Source organism: Helicoverpa armigera, chromosome 11 (assembly GCF_030705265.1).
Source record: "Helicoverpa armigera isolate CAAS_96S chromosome 11, ASM3070526v1, whole genome shotgun sequence".
NCBI classification, from domain to species: Eukaryota; Metazoa; Arthropoda; class Insecta; order Lepidoptera; family Noctuidae; genus Helicoverpa; species Helicoverpa armigera.
This window is the reverse complement of record NC_087130.1, coordinates 2,751,953-2,766,672: the sequence shown is the minus strand read 5'-3', so window position 1 is coordinate 2,766,672 and position 14,720 is coordinate 2,751,953. Positions and strand designations below refer to the sequence as shown.

Genomic DNA, 14,720 nt, shown 5'->3' with positions numbered 1-14,720 from the left:
TCCAACCGACACGGCAAGCCCTAAAAATTTCCGATACAGGGCGAAGCGGAAATTTCACAGAAATAATTGCCCCGTCTGTGGTAGGAGCCAGTATGAGAGCTCGACTGCGCAGGTGCGGGCCAACCCGCGCATGTCATCATGTCGCGAAGCTCTCAATCCTGCCAAAAACAAATGCATTTCGAGTGTTCCTTTTTTGTAATTTTAAATTCAAACGTTGTTCTTTTCTTTTTTTTGTTAACTGCCAGCTTATTTGTGCTTGTGTGGGAGTCCGCTTCGATTTTCGTAAGTACGAATACCCTTGTGACCTTTTTGTAGCGTGAAAATAACCTTAAAATTTTTTGGTTACTGTCAATCTAATTGATTTCGTTATACTAATTTCATTCTTTAAATGGCAAAAGCTTTTTAGTATCCTGTTTTATATTTTTAGAGATTTTTTTGTAAGGTGTGCTTGTGTAAATTCTGTAGGTATTTTTTAAAGTAATAACTGCACGTGTCATCAAACGCTTAACGAAGCGGACTGGGTGTTTAATGTGGTGGTTTTGTCTATGAAAATAGAAAGAGGTCAACATAAGGGCACTTCTATGTTCAATCGTTTGAATTATGTTCCAACAATCCAGCATTGAGTGCTGTGCTAACACGATTAATTAATATAAAATGCATGCTTTATTTTTATTTTCAATATTTGCAATTGGAACAAAAACCTACAAAGTTCTAGACCTGTACAATGTAGATTAGTGTTATCTAGATAGAGTAAAAACTACTTTCTGTCAAACCCAACACTACACTACATTGTTTGTTGTTGTTATCCAAATTGGGCCACGTGGCGAGCACGCGTACGACGTCCCATTAATACCAAAGGTCACTTTAGTTTATATACCATAGTTCACTGGAGTCCAATATTGTACATTTTGTAAACAGAGAACAGTTGCTTTTCTAGAGTTCAAGAGTTTGAAACGGGTCCCGTTTTAGCCTCAGGGACTTATATATGAATAAGATTTCGCTATTCGTCAATCCTTTCGTCCATCATCAGGCTGGATCTTTTGGACCGTGATAGCTAGCGTGACAGCTGAAAATAACAACAGATTCTGAAAACTGTAGTAAAATAAGTATTTTATTGGGCTCTTATACATCTCTGTATGAAAGGAGGCCTGTACCCAGCAGTGGGACGGTAAAAAGGCTGGTGATGATGATCGGCTTTCTCTCCAATCCGACTCGCACTCGGCCGGTTTTTTCTTATGTTTTCGTAAAAGCTGCGTGTAACAAGGTCATGTAAACATGTAGGGAGTATAATGTTAATTTATTAAGTGACTTGACATTTCTATCGGAGTATGGTGTAATGTAATATATTTACTTGCTTGTAACGCTGAGACGCTTAGGTACTTTTGAGGGGAGGAACGTATTTTATAAGAAATGTGACGGCCATTTTGGTTGTTGAAATAGGTTTATTATTGTAGGTTTGGCTAGCTCTCAGGTTTCAGTTCTCTTCTAGAATAATTACCGAAGTAGGTTACTTTACTAAGGCTTAACCAAATAAAAATATCATTTGACTTTCCCTACAATAAGTTGGTATCATGTGGTGAACCAATAAAGATTTCATTTTCATTTGAATACCGAATTTAAAATGAATTCACCACATCGTTGTCAAATTGTTTTATATCCACATACAATATAGGATTTCACAAACACCCCAGATATTTTGGTTGTAACAAAATTAGCTACCTACGCAACCGACATATAGGATACATTTTTACCCACACATTACATCATCCAATTTTTCCTCAATCTGTGACGTCACGTCAAAGTAAGGGGAACATTTTTTTCTTCAGATAAAGGTGGTACAACATTTCACACATCTTGGTACAAGATTCACTTCATCATATTATTTTATTCATTTATTTATTACTAGCCTATAATGTCCCACTGCTGGGCAAAGGCCTCCCCATCCCGCTTCCACACTTCTCGATCCCTCGATCGAGTCCACCAGTCCCGACGGTAGGCGTCCAGTTCGTACTTCATAAAATGTAGGTACTGAAAACACTGTGATCAAGTATTTATTAAATGACACTTAAGAAAATCTCTGCAAGCGTTATATCGTGGAAAATTCCAAATAAAAACATCTAATTATTGGAATTTTCCACTCCATTTTTTAAATCAGAAATCTGAAAAAGCAAACTTGAAATACTATTTGACAAGTGTAATACAACCCTAAGAATTCCCGGGAAAAAGTGTAAGGGCGTTTTGATGACGCAGACGTTCATAGTTTTCTCGTAAAACTGTAAGAAAACTGCTTTATTACTTCTGTGTAGTTTCACGAGTAGTTTTGCTGAAGAAAAACGCTAGTTAGATGAGTGTAGGTAGATCTTGTCTTTTGTTTGTCATAGAGAATCAGCACCCACCCAAAACAAAAATGTGAAAGACTGCCAAGTTCGATAATATGGGAATGCTTCGCCTATAAAAGAAGTGAGATCTGAATAAGTACCAAGTTCCATACACATACCTCAGTTAAAAATAGTTACTTTTTAATGATGTTACTTGGCAAGTTTTCATACACCTTGTTATAAACCTACTAAACGCAATGAATCAAGTATTTAATTTTCTATTAAAACTTGCCAAGTAATCATCATTAAAAAGTAACTATTTTTAACTGAGGTATGTGTATGGAACTTGGTACTTATTCAGATCTCACTTCTTTTATAGGCGAAGCATTCCCATATTATCGAACTTGGCAGTCTTTCACATTTTTGTTTTGGGTGGGATTTCATTTATTTTTGTAAGGCTGTTTATTTTATTTTTTTCGTATGATTAAGTTAGTTAAGTAAATGTCTCATTTATTTCAGATTTTTAAATATGCACTATGCTTCTTACAAAGAAATGAACTAGATTAACTAAATGGACTAGATTTACCAACTGACTGACATGACATGTTATCATATATTATGTTCGTGGATCAAAGTTACACATTCGTTATTTTCGAAAGTGACTCACACTTGGCCGTCTTCAGATTTTTACTTTGACTAAATACAAACCTTTGTAACGAATTTCAGATCGGTACGACCATTCGAAGATATATTATATAAATATAGATAAATTTAGTTCGTTTTAGTTCCTTAGGGGTATAAATTTACACTGGGTATTTTACACCTTCATTATTTTGAAACCGACTCACACTTGGCCATTTTCAGATTTTTTCCTTTACCTTGACATAAAGACCTACCTCCATGCCAAATTTCAAGTCAATACGACCATTGGAAGTGGTCTAGGTTTTTGATGAGTGAGTCAGTCAGTCAGTCAGTCAGTCAGTCAGTGAGTGTATAGTAAAAATAGCGATTTTCTGACGTCAATATCTCAAGACCTACAATAGGTATATTAATGAAATTTTGTATTTTAGATAAGTGAGGGGGTCTCAACAGATACTAGAAATTTGATATGCGTAAATAAAATAGATTTTGAGTTACAGGGGGGTCGAATTTGGCCCGAAATGGTTCGTGTAATATAACCCACGGCCGGTGTGTCGCTTTTTTTGCTCGAACTTGGCGGACACACTGCCGTGTGTCTAGATTTAGCATTTATCGATAGCGATGGTAGGTTACAGAACTGTTGTTCAGTAATTGGCCATCTAAAAGCTCTCTCCTAGGATCTTTCCAGCAAATCTGTAGGTATATACCTATATTAGGTGAATTTATAAAGTGTATTTGTTTGTTTTGGACGCGTTAATCTTAGAGTTTACTGGACTGGCACGACATTATCTTTCAGAGTTAGATAGCCCATTTATCGGGAAATCTTGGGACGCTGGTGAATCCTCTGGCAGTACCTATCTATTTTATTGTATAAATTCAGGCTGTTTTGCTACAGTGGTGCAAAAAAACTGTAGTAAGACATTTTGAATTTAAAGTATTGCGTAATCTTTATCTATATTCTTCTTTATCTTTATCTATATTCGGAAATGATCGAAAAAGTATGTCAACATTTCATTAAAAGTGTCTCTCGGCTTAAAAAGCAAAACCGCCTTACTTTATCCTCAATATTGAGTGTAGATAATGAATCAAAAAAGGTTCTTACCGTAAAGGACGAACTTCACAATTTGTAAGTTTAATCCGAATTTCCGTTCATTTCCATTTTTAATCCGAGTACCTCTTAAAGGGTACTTGGAAATCAGTCAGAAACTCAGGAAGTATTTAAGCAGCAATTACTTGAAGACTCTGTTCTCTATGACTTGTTTGTCTGTAAATGAAGTCCTCTTCACGGCTTTGGCTAAGAAATCTGTGATTTTGTTCTGGAAAGTTCTGTTCCTAATTTAAATGGAGTTTTAAAAGAGCTTTGAGGCGAGTTGTCAGGATTATGGGGAATCTTGTTTTAGTTTAATCTTGGTTTTGTCTTACACGAAATTTCAATCCGATGAAATTTAAACGAATACTTTGTGGTTCTACATTCTTAATTTAAATGCTGATAGAGTACCAAGAGTTTAGTACTTTCATTCGTTAAGACGGCTGAACCAATTGAGATTATTTTTTTGTAACCAGGAGGTGGACAAAACCGAGCTAAATATCAAGTACAAAATACACATCAGCAGTCTCAAATAAATGCACGTAAAACTGCACCTTATACGTGTAGCCGCCATTACGTGATGCTCTTCTAACAGTTATGTCACCTACGCCGCCATTTTGAATTTATGGCCCAATAAACTTTAGTTTTGAGATCCGTTTGAACGCTTGATATGGACCGAGGTCGTTATTGAAAGGGTTGTAAAACTGTTTTGCACGTAACTTGGAATGTTGGCAATGAATGTGGGCAATGGCCCCTTAAAATTTTTCTTTGGTCGGTTGATAAGTAGGATAATAGGAATGGTAGAGAAAATACCTATACTAAGTGGAAAGAAAAATGTAATAGTTATCTATTGGCATAATTTACTTGCATGGTAAAAGCGTTTTATTTAATCTACAACAAAGACCGGTTGCCTTTCGTGGTGGTTTCTCACATAGTATTGTAGAAGACCACATCGCTTTCTTTTGATTTTTAAAGGCACTCAAAAAGTAGAAGTTTTCCGATTTGTGGGTACCTATTTTCACTAAAAATACTCAAGTTTCGTTTGATCGAGAAATAAAACGAATAATCGTCATATACATATTTTCCTTAATATCTAGTTTCTATAAAACAAAAAATGCAGTACCTATAAAAAAATACAATTTGCGTCCATGTTGACACGGAACGCGTCATACAGTGCGAAAACAAGGGGAGTGAACAAATGAGTGTTACTGCGTATAACGGATTGTGTGAATGACAAGTAGCACGTGTAAACTCGGTGAACATACAATGGTGAACGTCTGTGGTCCAATTAAAGCTTTTGTTAAGTTTACGAGCTCTGCTTTTTAGTTCACGTTTAGATATACAATGTAGGACTCTTTATTTTGATTTGTAGTTTAAAAAACGTTAAACTGCAGTATTCCTACTACAGTTATTTTTCCTTAATTTATTACAAGAACTTGTTGGCTTTATTCATTTACTAGCTTCTGCCCGCGACTTCGTACGCGGATCCTGTCCCTTATGCCAGCGACTACGGGGTCAGCAAATCAAAGATCTGAATAGTCGCAATAGACGTGACCATAGGGATAAAAGTAGTGATTCTAATAAGTCCGCATTTAAGTTGTGTGAGGCAAAAATATTACATGTATTATTACATAAAAAAACATTAAATAGATGACAAAGTCGTGGTGACTTAGTGGAATTCGTGGTGGTTTGGTGGGTAGAGAACCAATCTCTCAAGTATGAGCGTGCGTCTTTGATTCCAGGTCTGGCAAGTGCCTGCCAATGCAACTTTTCTAAGTTCGTATGTACTTTCTACGTATATTTTGGATACCAATGACCGTTATTTGGAGGGGATGTTAAACTGTGGGTTCCGACTGTCATTGAACATTCTTGGCAGTCGTTATGGGTAGTCAGAAGCCAGTAAGTCTTACCAAGGGGTGTTGGGTTGAGCGGGTAACCGGGTTGTGGAGGTCAGATAAGCAGTCGCTCCTTGTAAAACACTGGTACTCAGTTGCATCGTGACTGGATGTCGACCCTAACATAATTCGGACAAAGGCTCTTGAGATAATAACGACAATAATAATGAGATATAGGCACCGCAGGACATCTGAGGCTGATGACGGGGAGTAGCGACCCCGCAGGGCTATATATACTGAGTTCTCCAGGGAGTGTATACTGTCCCCCATCTCCGGCCGGTCGGAGTGAACTATGACGGGGGTAGGTCTCACGCCTCTGGCTTGGCTTGGCCGTCCAGAGTGGAGTCGCTAGAGCAGGATTAGTAGCCCTGCTCGGAGGGTAGGTGCCTCACGGTAAGCACAGGGAGCGCGTAATCTGCGTTTAAAGTCCGCCGAGGTATCCTCACCCTTCAGCCGCTCATGTCCCTGTTCCCCTCTTGTTGCTATTCAGTGACTGGTTCCCGGGGGCCCAGTAAGTGAGGTGGCGAGTCTCCATCTGCCGTTTTTACATGTACCTAATACATTGTCATCCACTAACATCCCATCACAATAGCCCAAGTAGTTTTCGTCCATAGTTAGCAATAGTTTAGCACAGAACCGGGGATTGTCTTTTTTTTAACGACGTCCACCGGGGATTGTCCTTGGGTTCATTTCTATAGTGTATAAAGGGATAATCGTCGGTTTTGTGTCACCATTTCATTAAAGTTGTCTCAAAAGGGCTTCAGCGTGTTGGCTTCGGCCCCACGTTTGCTAAAACGTCATATCTTCATATGCTTCATATAGTCTAGCAGGGCTCCTGGAGTTCCACATCAGGTATTTTACATCTTCAATTTTTATAAGTCAACAGAGAATGCTTATCAGATTGAACAACTTTTGCTAAAACGTCATACCTCTATATGTTATAGTCTAGCTGGGCCCCTGGAGTTCCACATCAGGTGTTTTAGATCTTCAATTTGTATAAGTCAATAGAAAGTGCTTATCAAATTGAACAACTTTTGCTAAAACGTCATAACTGTATATGGTACAGAGAAGCTGGGCTCTTGGGGTTCCACATCAGGTGTTCCAGATCTTAAAATTTATTATCTCAGCTGAAAATGCTCATCAAATGAAACAATTTTTGCCAAGGCACCATATTTGTATCTCTTATAGTTTTATTGGTCTGTTGGAGTTCTGCACCAGGTCTTCAAGTTTCGAAGATAAATTATAGCCTATATGTTGACCAGGCTTAATACTGATACAACAAAGAAAAAATCATTGAAATCCGTCCAGTAGTTCCGAAGATTAGCGTGTACAAACAAACAGACATACAGACATACAGACATACAGACAAACAGACAGATTTTTTTTTTTGGATTTGTGCTCCATTACTGATTCTAAACCCCACCCAATTATTATTTTTTTAATATATTCAATGTACAGACACAGTTTTTTTACAGATTTATTATATGTATAGATAAAGCAAAATGAAAAAAGGAGGAAAATAGAATATTCCTGATACGGCCTAGTAGGAAGTTTTCAGTTAGTTTAACCTTTTGTTGGAAGACAAGATATTTGTCTCTATACGGCATAAAAAAAATATTTTGTTAATTTAACGTTGGCTTAAAAAGCAAACCCAATGAAAAAGGAGGAAGAGATAATACTCAAAACGATCTTAAATCAAACAATGATAAAATATTATTCTACATTCAAATAAAATATTTATAATTCGCACAAAGCTCCGTTCGAATCAGCGTTCGGATCACAACGTGGACTGCATAGTAATATTGTTTGAGTTACCTAGATCTTTTGAGTGCTCCACAGAGGTTTTCAATTGGTTTTAAATTCGGAACTCGAATTATTTGCGGACAACCATTCCGGGTCTTTAAGTAGATAATTTGAATGCCTTTTGACTGCATGAGTTGTAAAGTTTAGAGATTCCCTAGTGAGGTGAATTTATGTTCGAGTTTTCCATTTTCTAGAAGAAGAAGGTTTGCATTTATTTATAGTCGATGGTAAGGAAGAAAATTAGCAATATGGTACATATTACGGAAGATTCAACCTAAGTACGAATCCTCTAAATGCTACCTTAATTTCAGTAGAAGCCGTGTGGTACAGAAACGAATACTGAATTTTTAGGATACACCTGCATAATAATAAAGCTGAAGAGTGTTTGTTTGCTTGAATGCGCTCATCTCATCATCTACTGGAGCTATTTGAATAAATAGTCCATACTTATCCCAATACGTGAAGTTAATTAGCTTATAGAATAAATGTTTGTTATTGAAACATTCAGGAAAGGAGATGGCCAAATTTTCATAGAAAAAAAACCCAGAATCGACAGCAACGAAATAGGTACCAATGGGTTCATTATTATTGACCTTTGATGTTGCCAAAAAATCCAGCCTGAAATCCATGGGGTATAGGAGCTATATCATATTTTCACAAAAATAAGTTCTGTTGAATTTATGTTGATTTATAAGATTATTGACATCAAGGCACATAAAAAACAAGGTACACTAACATTATAGAAGCCAATGGTAATATCCCCATAGTTACAGAGTTTGCCTGGAGATTAAAAGGTTTTGTATTTAACCACTCCAGATACGATTAAGCACCGACCTTACCTACTTGGAGAGGTTTCGCAGTTACATGCAACCTTCACAACTGGCTATGAAATGTTTTTGGAGAAATTGTCTTTGAAAATCGCGCCATGTGACATTGTCAAATATAACAAATGACTTAGCAATGCAAAACGGTCCAATCACGAGTCTGCATTCAACTTCTAACGAACATCAAATAGTAAAAGTAAACTTTTTTGTGAACTAAATTCTTGATCGAAAAAACGTTATAAAAAGAGAACCCCATGGTTTTTAGATGATTTGAAATACTTTTTAAAATCCACAAATTATACTGAATCCAATCATACATATGAAGTTCCTGTCGATTCTGGGTGTTTTTTTGGCCATCTCCTTAGCCGTCCAAATTGAAAATATCTTGCTGATCAAACACGTGGCGTCTATTGTTTTTAAATTATTCAGTTTATTTGGCCTTGAAATTTTCTTCTTTATTAAAATTATTCTTGTTTGTTGCTCCAATAGTCTGGTTTGTAATCCAAGTTGGTTTAACTTTTGTTTACTTTAAATAGTTTTAACATCGGTTGTTTGGGAATACTCGAAACATCATAAATAAGGTCAAGAGCGGAAAATTGTAACAATATTTTTATGGTTTGCTTGTGTAAAAAATGCCTTAATTAATTGGAGAAATACAATAATTGTTTCATTAAGGTTGGGCGAATACATCGTATCGTCGGAGCTATTCAGCAGTTTAATACATTTTTCATTTCATGTCGTAACATAGTTACACTACATTCACCGATTTCAAACGCGTATTCTAGACCATAACATCAACACCCTTTTCTCACCCACTAAAAAACAAAAGAATCAAAACTAATCCAAAAGCAAACGCAACAATTACCCATTACCTACCCTTCCTTATTCGAGACAGAAGTTCCCTCGGGTTGCTACGTAACCCCTATCATTGTCACCGCCCGGGGTTACTGGCAACCAGCCAATTTGTAACCCGGATTAGCCGGTTGCTGCAGTTGTAAAATATACTGGGAGGATTATCTCGTATTCTTGTTTATTGTACTAATAAATATACAAAGAAAACGCGGTTTTAAATGCAGTGTTTTGTCTTAAGTTGTGGGTTTTGCAGTATTTAAACTGTATTTGGGTTACTGGAATATTTTTTTTACGCTGGGAACTTTCCATTGATTTTCGTGGATTTTTTGCTACCTATTTTCGAATAGTCGACTATTTAATATGCAGATTTCACTTTCTTCTATTTACTACGACAGTATTGTACGTCGACATCGCTGTCACTCCTCATATGTATATTCCCTCGAAATACATATACCTCTAGTGACAGCCATTCTGATGGACACCAATAGTAGTCCAAAGGCGCCAATATTTGTCAACTTACTGATACAGACAAAAACTGTCAAGTGAAAATCTACAAGAATTACTCGTGCCAAAGAAAATGATCTGACCTTGACCTTCATAGATTGTAACGCCTTATAACACTCCATTTGATCGTGAGTGGGCGTTAACAATTGCTCGCCATTTAGGACGAATCTTAGTGACGAAAGTACAATGTGACTTGCTATTGATAAAGTGAGTTATATGTTAGGAAACATAGTAAGAAAATGAGTGACATGAGTGATTTTTTTAACGACTAATGGCTGGCAATTAACTGTTGTTATTTGTTGGATCTACTCAAAATATTGGAATGTGTAGTAATACGAAATACGTTATTTATTTACATAATCTGAAAGTGTTATTGACAAAAAAAACGACGTTACTGAAAATCATTAAATTTACATTTTTACTTTTCTTATAACTTATATTTTTTACTTTTCTTTTGATTTGTTATATCCAAAATGAAGAAATGACTTCAACATTAAAGTTAGTGAAGGTACAAGTTAGAGCATTATTCTATCCGAGTTGTTTCCATTTATGTCGAAGCAATGGCTTATCCGGAAATTCATCAAATTTTGGAAAGTAAGGTTTCATATTAGGGAAATCGGCTTTGAATAAGGTGATTCGTTCCTTCCAGTGAATACAGTCAATTATCAATTAAAATAGAACTTACTGTTTTTGTGAATGTATTTTTCACACAGATACATATGTATCTCTATACATAGAACAATAATAATACGACAAAAACCCAAGAATTAACGATTAGAAACAACACATTTTCGTTACCAAAATAAAACGAAAAGTATCAACGGACTGACAAGATAATTACCAAATTATGTTCAGAATAGACATCTTAAAAGCCTTGTAAAACAACAGACGTTTAGCGAGGCGCCATTAAAAAGAAACAAACAAATGTTTTCAGGCCATTATCGGAAAAACTATAATTGTCGAGAGTTCCCGACTTACTTACTCAGACAAAGATGTTAAACAACGCTTTTATTTTGTTGCAGGTTTCGTCACAGATACCATTCAGACCGTCAATGCTATAAACTCGACGTTTTTAAAGCCAGAATAAATTGGTACCCGCACTTTACGGAGAGGAAACGGTACAATGAACGGAACCGCTGTAAATTACACGGAACTATACATTAAGGAGAAATCTCACAACTCGACGCCAGACGGTCTGCCTCCCATGCACAGCGGCTATGAGAACATCATCGACAACAAATGGATTCAATCCACTTTCTGCGTCATTTACACCATCATCTTCGTGCTCGGACTGCTCGGCAACATCCTCGTATGCTTCGTGGTCATCAGGAACAAAGCCATGCAAACCGTCACCAACCTCTTCATCAGCAATTTAGCTCTGTCTGACATCTTACTTTGCGTGTTTGCCGTCCCCTTCACCCCGCTATACACGTTCCGCGGCGCGTGGAGTTGGGGCTCCCTCTTATGTCACATAATGCCTTTCGCACAGGGATGCAGCGTATACATATCCACGTTGACGCTTATGTCTATAGCAATTGATCGATTTTTTGTGATAATTTACCCGTTCAGGCCACGAATGAAGATCGAGACTTGTCTCATAGTCATCGTCATGATTTGGACATTTGCGGTGACCGTGACAATGCCGTATGCTATTTTTATGACGTACTATGACCTAGATATAGGCAGATTTTGTGAAGAGACGTGGCCGTCGGAGCGGTTGCGGCGAGTGTTCGGCTCAGTGACGTCAGTGTTGCAATTCGTGCTGCCTTTTATTGTGATTGCTTTCTGTTACACGTGCGTCAGTTTCAAATTGAATGACAGAGCCAAAGCGAAGGCCGCCAGCAAAAATTCTCGCAAAGAGGAGCTAGACAAAAATAGAAAACGACGGACGAATCAAATGTTGATAGCTATGGTCACTATATTTGGATTGTCGTGGTTACCTTTGAATGTGATAAACCTTTGCAATGACTACTACATGTACGCCATTCACTTGAAATACTACTATTTGGTGTTCTTTATGGGGCATGTTATTGCGATGTCTTCTACGTGCTACAACCCGTTCATTTATGCATGGATGAATGAAAATTTCCGGAAGGAGTTTAAGCAATTGATTCCCTGTATCGATTCGTCTGCAAACTTGAGGGGTAACATTCCATTAGATCAGTTGGGAGTTGGTCCTTCTGAGAAGACTTTTAATGGCAATACGACGACTGATAGTTACTTGGGCTCTAGTTCCCAGCGGGCGACGTCTTTCCGACACAAAAGGAAGCCTAGCGCGGCCGCCGATGTTGAGAAAAGCGGAGTGGAATTGAATGAAGATTTATTGAATGTTGATGTGAAACATTGTCATATTTCCACGAGCTATAACCTTAGGCGGGAGTCGGTGAAGCTGAGGCTCATCAATGAGGAGTCATTTGACGGGACGCCGACGCAAAGTCAATTCTAACAGTTGGTGTCACGGGTGAGCAACCTTTTATGTTTTTATTCAAAGATTTTTTCGATCCCTTATATTTTTTCATAAAACCTTTTCTTTAGGAACTCGTAAATCTTATCGGTCATTTTCTCCTACTAACAATGCAGTTAAGCTACTAAACCCTCAATTTGTTTGCGTCTGATAACAAGGTTAAATGTTAAAATGTTTTGACGTTATGTAAATTTTGTACGACCTTTCTTGTGTCATGCCTTTTTTAATGCTGGCACTTTTTTGACGTGATTTGAATTCAGAACTTATATAGAAGCTATTTCCTAGGTTGAAAAACATTTCTTGTATCAGAAAAAAATACAAATAAGTTGAAACAATGGCCATTTAAATGCTCTATATCCTTTTTTTTCGTTCTGTTTCATTTTACCGTCGGTATAGAGCATATTTTCACAGCTTTTTATTTTTCACTTGATTGACGGATAGTCTTTGGTATTCAGAACGAACGCTTTCCCTTTGACATGTAGTTTTGTATCAAAAATATAACTTTCGAAGTTTGAAAGAGAAACTTTTTCCGCTGGCTCAATATCACTATTATTTTTCGTTGTTTCATAGAGTCTGTGATTAATTATTTTTTTATCTTCTTTCTCAGGTGCGACGATGGAAGCGTTCCCAACTTTGAAAAAGAGAAATGTACTTAGTCATAAGAGTACCCGATATTTTTGGAGTGAATTTATTTTTTACTGATAATATCTTTAACTATTGCACAAACGACTACTGAATTACGCTTATCAATTTACTAACCTTTAGATATTTAATAAAAAAACAAATTATTATTTTAATTTTAAATCAATTAACACCTCTATCTTGATCTAAACTCGCGTTGATCGCGATCATTTTGAAAACGAATGAAAATTGGATGGATTCGTATTGTCGTAAATAGTTCCCCAAATGCCTTTTATACTGCCAATAGTGGTGTCCCTAGAACCTGCATAGGAATCGGCGAAATCAACTATAAGAAGTCGATACTTAAGGAATGCTTGCCTAAGAATTTTTGAAGCTTTGTACAGATTAGGTGTTCTAAAATACGCCTACAAAGGTTGGTATCTTCAATAGACGTATATTTGAGCACACGGTCACGGTCCGACTCGCGACTCCCAGCGTTTTATACAATTTCTTAGACCGAAGCACACCGATGACATGTTACGTCAGTTTTCTTAAAACAACTGTTTACTATGAATTTTCACGTTCCATTTTGAAGGTTAACAGTTGTTTTGAGAAAAACGTTTATGCTGCAGGTGAACTTGGGCCTTAGTCAGTGCAAAGCTTAACAATGACTGGGAAATTTCCTAGAAAGAATTTCAGCCACCCGTGGTAAATATTCTATGACAATTAACATTGTTCTATACCTAAAAATTCTAGTAACAAAGAGTGAAGTATTCCTTAAGTATTACTTCTTAAAGTTGACATCGCATATTTGTACTACCTATAGATAATACCCGTAGCCTTATGTAGTGTATCCTAAGATAATGTAGGGCCTCAGTCCTTTAACATAGGTTAGAATAAAACTTTTCATTTGTTGTTCCTATATGCACACGTTTGTCATTTAGACGGGGATACCGTCCCTATTTATTGTGTGGTACTTATTAAAATGCTCTTAATGTTATGCTAAATTAAGGTATTCAAGCATTAAGTTCATACCTGCTTTTCAAATATAAAGCTCGTTAGATTCTTGGGAGCGATAAAGATTGAAAGGTCTCGAAGGTTTAACATGATCTGTAGGTCTGTACAGTTCTATTTTAATAACTTTGCCACTATAAAGTCATCCATTTTAGTATTATGTCCCTACATTTCCACTACTATGAAGTCTCTAACAGCCAACTTCGGGGCGGCAAGGTTACATTATGCCAAGAGCTGTATGTCAAGGCGTCCAACCGAGTCGAGATTCGACAAACCACAATGACGGATATTTTCAATCGATGCCTTTCTCATGTGTTACAAATTATCGAAGAATTCAGTCAATTTCGCATAACATCAAGAGCGCGTAACTTACGTGTTAAATCTTATGAATTTTCTTAGTGTCTATGTATTATCCACTTGTGATTGATATTTACTTAATATTAGAATTGTTTAACTTAACATTTCTTGAGTGAATGTAAGTATTCATAAGTTACGTATGATCATGTGATAAATAATAAAGTTGGTTATATTGTATTTAATTTTAATTCGTATGTTTAACAATAATTTGCTATTGTATAAAGTTATTGTATGTATAATATGAACACCATGAATTTGTAAATATATATGACAATGCTGAAAACAGGGATATGTAAAAGATTGGAGTATTTAGATTATTGTTTTGTTTATAATTTCTAAAAT

The 14,720-nt window shown here is 36.5% G+C and overlaps 1 protein-coding gene across 1 annotated transcript; it reads left to right on the top strand.

Moving 5' to 3' along the window:
* The first annotated feature begins 86 nt into the window (after positions 1-86).
* LOC110372006 (prolactin-releasing peptide receptor) lies at positions 87-13,396 on the top strand. The gene is made up of 3 exons (XM_021328504.3): positions 87-282; positions 10,945-12,383; positions 12,994-13,396. The coding sequence occupies exon 2, from the start codon at positions 11,046-11,048 to the stop codon at positions 12,366-12,368; it is 1,323 nt and encodes a 440-aa protein (XP_021184179.1). The 5' UTR covers positions 87-282; positions 10,945-11,045; the 3' UTR covers positions 12,369-12,383; positions 12,994-13,396.
* Positions 13,397-14,720: the final 1,324 nt, after the last annotated feature.